Source organism: Oryzias melastigma, unplaced genomic scaffold (assembly GCF_002922805.2).
Source record: "Oryzias melastigma strain HK-1 unplaced genomic scaffold, ASM292280v2 sc03574, whole genome shotgun sequence".
NCBI classification, from domain to species: Eukaryota; Metazoa; Chordata; class Actinopteri; order Beloniformes; family Adrianichthyidae; genus Oryzias; species Oryzias melastigma.
In genome coordinates, this window is record NW_023420142.1 from 279 (window position 1) to 1915 (window position 1637).

The 1637-nt window shown below is 40.4% G+C and overlaps 1 protein-coding gene across 1 annotated transcript; it reads left to right on the forward strand.

Annotated features, from left to right (window-relative positions):
- The first annotated feature begins 311 nt into the window (after positions 1–311).
- LOC112138085 (histone-lysine N-methyltransferase ASH1L-like) lies at positions 312–1119 on the forward strand. The gene is made up of 2 exons (XM_024260652.2): positions 312–696; positions 769–1119. The coding sequence occupies exons 1-2, from the start codon at positions 491–493 to the stop codon at positions 935–937; spliced, it is 375 nt and encodes a 124-aa protein (XP_024116420.1). The 5' UTR covers positions 312–490; the 3' UTR covers positions 938–1119.
- The last annotated feature ends 518 nt before the right edge of the window (positions 1120–1637 follow it).

Sequence of the window (1637 nt, forward strand, 5' to 3'; positions counted from 1 at the left end):
GACTGACTGCCTGTTTGCTCGTTTGGTATCATTTTAATCAGCACAACTTCTCCTATGTGACTCTACCTGTATTTAGTCATTTGTCTTTATTGTATTCACACACTAGACATAAAATCATGAAAAAACAGAAAATTCTGTCTGGAAAGAAGTGATTCATTTTGCTGTGGAAACCTTAAAAAATGTTTCATGAATTGTTTTTACAACATAGAATGACATTTTCAGGTGTCATTTCATAAAAACAAAGAGTCAACAAACTAATCAACATATTTTTGAATGAAAATACAAAAATAATTCCCAGATTTCTTTGGGCCACAAATATGAAGATATTCTGATGATGGAGGAACATCTGAGCTCACGGCTCCATGATGAGACGGTTCCTGTGCTGTTATACAGACAGTGGCTGCACTGCAGTCTGCCTGTGTGGCTTCACCTTTTCACCTCTCAGCCTCAACTTTAAGTAAGGACTCTAACCCGACTGTTTGGTTCCAGGATGAGCTATGCAGAATGTTCTCCCAGCACGTGTCCGTGTGGAGACCAGTGTGATAACCAGCACATTCAGAGACACGAGTGGGTCCAGTGTCTGGAGCGGTTCCGGGCCGAGGGGAAGGGCTGGGGCATCCGCACCAAGCAGCCGCTCCGCGCGGGGCAGTTCATCATCGAATACCTGGGAGAGGTGGTTAGCGAGCAGGAGTTCAGGTGAGGCCCCGCCCCCCTCCTCCTCCTTTCGTTCCTCCTTCATCCGACTGAAGCGCTCCCTCTGGGTTCCAGGAGCCGCATGATGGAGCAGTACTTCTCCCACAGCGGCCACTACTGTCTGAACCTGGACAGCGGCATGGTGATCGACAGCTACCGGATGGGCAACGAGGCGCGCTTCATCAACCACAGCTGTGAGCCCAACTGTGAGATGCAGAAATGGTGGGTGTCTGAGGGGCCGTAAACGCTCAGCCTGCTGAACCAGTTTCTAATGTTTGCTGAGCGTTCAACTGTTATTTTAAACCGGAGAAATGCCTTCATCCATCAGCTTTATGGAGGTTTGTTTGTCTGACAAACTGTGACTTTTTAATGTTTCTTTGGTGCAAAAAACAAATGAATTACATTTAATGTTAGATATTATGTTCAATATTCTAATCCTGACAATTCTTTAACATTAAATGAAAGTGGAAGAAGTTTAAACAGAATTTTAAGAGAGAAAAAAGACTTATTTTCTGTCTTCCAGGAAAAATAATCCTATTAAGAAACTTTTCAAGATCAAAATAATCTTTAGTTAAAAAAAAACATGTTTTAAGAACCATACACATATACATACATTTTTTTTGCCTTTTTAAAGCAGTGTTTTGCCACTAGTGTGCCATAGGAAATTAACGCGTTTTTACTGATCTAAAAACATTTTTCACTGATAGGACATCAGCTCTCCGTGCATCCAAACAGTTCCTGATTCAACACTCACTGAGTAGTTTGGAACATCATGAGACTTTTTTTCTTTAAAATGTCTTTGATTCTATAAATGACTCTTTGATAAGAATGACAAAAGAAAAAGAAAAAAAATAACTTAAAAGAAAGAAAAAGCCTTATTTTCTGTCTTGTAGGAAAAAGAATCTTATTGAGAAACTTTTTAAGTTCAAAATAATCTTTAGTTC